This window comes from Mandrillus leucophaeus, unplaced genomic scaffold (assembly GCF_000951045.1).
Source record: "Mandrillus leucophaeus isolate KB7577 unplaced genomic scaffold, Mleu.le_1.0 Scaffold380, whole genome shotgun sequence".
Lineage (NCBI taxonomy): Eukaryota > Metazoa > Chordata > Mammalia > Primates > Cercopithecidae > Mandrillus > Mandrillus leucophaeus.
The window spans coordinates 743,569-745,025 of NW_012104032.1; the positions used below are offsets into that span (position 1 = coordinate 743,569).

At 39.1% G+C, this 1,457-nt stretch overlaps 1 protein-coding gene across 1 annotated transcript in view; it reads right to left on the reverse strand.

The window, feature by feature from the left end:
• Positions 1-1,457, reverse strand: part of RBM23 (RNA binding motif protein 23) — a 37,570-nt gene that overhangs the window by 19,330 nt on the left and 16,783 nt on the right. The window contains exon 2 of the mRNA XM_011990631.1: positions 71-146. Within this exon, the coding sequence (XP_011846021.1) occupies positions 71-136 (66 nt within the window). The 5' untranslated portion in view covers positions 137-146. The remainder of the gene's footprint in view (positions 1-70; positions 147-1,457) is intronic.

The following is a 1,457-nucleotide window of genomic DNA, read 5'->3' on the forward strand; positions in this document are numbered from 1 at the left end:
AAAGAAAGTCATGATCGACAACTACTCTTTCTTATTAACCTAATTCCAGGAGTGAGATGGAAAATATTACCTCTTCTTTTTTATAGGGAGCTTCCAGCATGGCCTCAATCACTATATCAAAGTCATCAGATGCCATCCTGTCAGATCTGGGGAGAGAATATTAATATGTAAGAACCTGTTTTATATTTTTCCTCCCTTTCCAGCACCACACATTTCTTTCCCCCTCCAAGAAGAAGACTTCAGGATATACAGATTTCAGTTCTGTTTCTTGAACTGCAGAGAAACCTTACCAGCTGTCACATACTCTTAGATTTATTTTTACATCCTATAGATCTGAACTAGTTCTGCTTTGTGGCTTGGAATAGTCAAAGATAGGCCAGGTGCGGTGGCTCACACCTGTAATCCCAGCACTTTGGGAGGCCAAGACGGGCAAATCACCTGAGGTCAGAAGTTTGAGACCAGCCTGGCCAACATGGCGAAAACCTGTCTCTATCAAAAATATAAAAATTAGCTGGGTGTGGTGGCACATGCCTATAATCCCAGCTACTCAGGAGGCTGACGCAGGAGAATCACTTGAACCCAAAAGGTGGAGGTTGCAGTGAGCCAAGATCGTGCCACTGTACTCCAGCCTGGGCAGCAGTGTATGACCATGTCTCAAAAACAAAACAAACAAAAACACAAAAATAATACAAAAAAAAAAAAAAAGTCAAGGATATAGAAGGAAACAACACCTAGGAAGAAACAAAATACCGATCCTGTTCTATGAAGAGAAAATGATGGTAGTCAAAACTACTGTTCACTACAAAATGGACATTTGGTCTCCACTCTACTGTTCAAAATTCTGAATAAATACCTGGTTTAAACTTAAATAATAAAAATAGGCCTGGCTGCTACAGATGTGAGAAAAATATAAAAAGAAAAAATAATAAAAAAATACAGGCACATTATTTCCAATAAAAAGGTAAAGAGGCAAGACTAAAAATTAGAAGCAAGTCAAAGCAACATCAAAATGCAGATTTGCCCTAAGGTCTTCCTCTCTGCATACCCCGAACACCAATAATTAGGGCCTTATCCCCAAGCATTTTCTATCTAATATCAACTATAGCTTAGGTAACTCAGAAATATGATTAAGACAGGCTCGACCAATCCCATTTTGAAACCTTTCTCTGGTAGGCAAGGTAAAATGTGCCTCCCCGAAGCTCTCACATCTAGAAACTGCCTTTCCCCAGGCTGTCTACCATCAGTTTGTCAAATAAGAAAAACAGAAAATACCAAAGAAAACCAACAGGATAAATTATTCAAATGTTATTGGTCTGGAATTATCAACCCACACATGGATGAATCTCAAAATAATTACACGGAGTGACAGAAACCAACCCCCCACAAGCCCCCCCCAAAAGTGCACAATGAACAATTCCATTTATATAAAATTCTAAAAAATGCAAACTAGGTCAGGC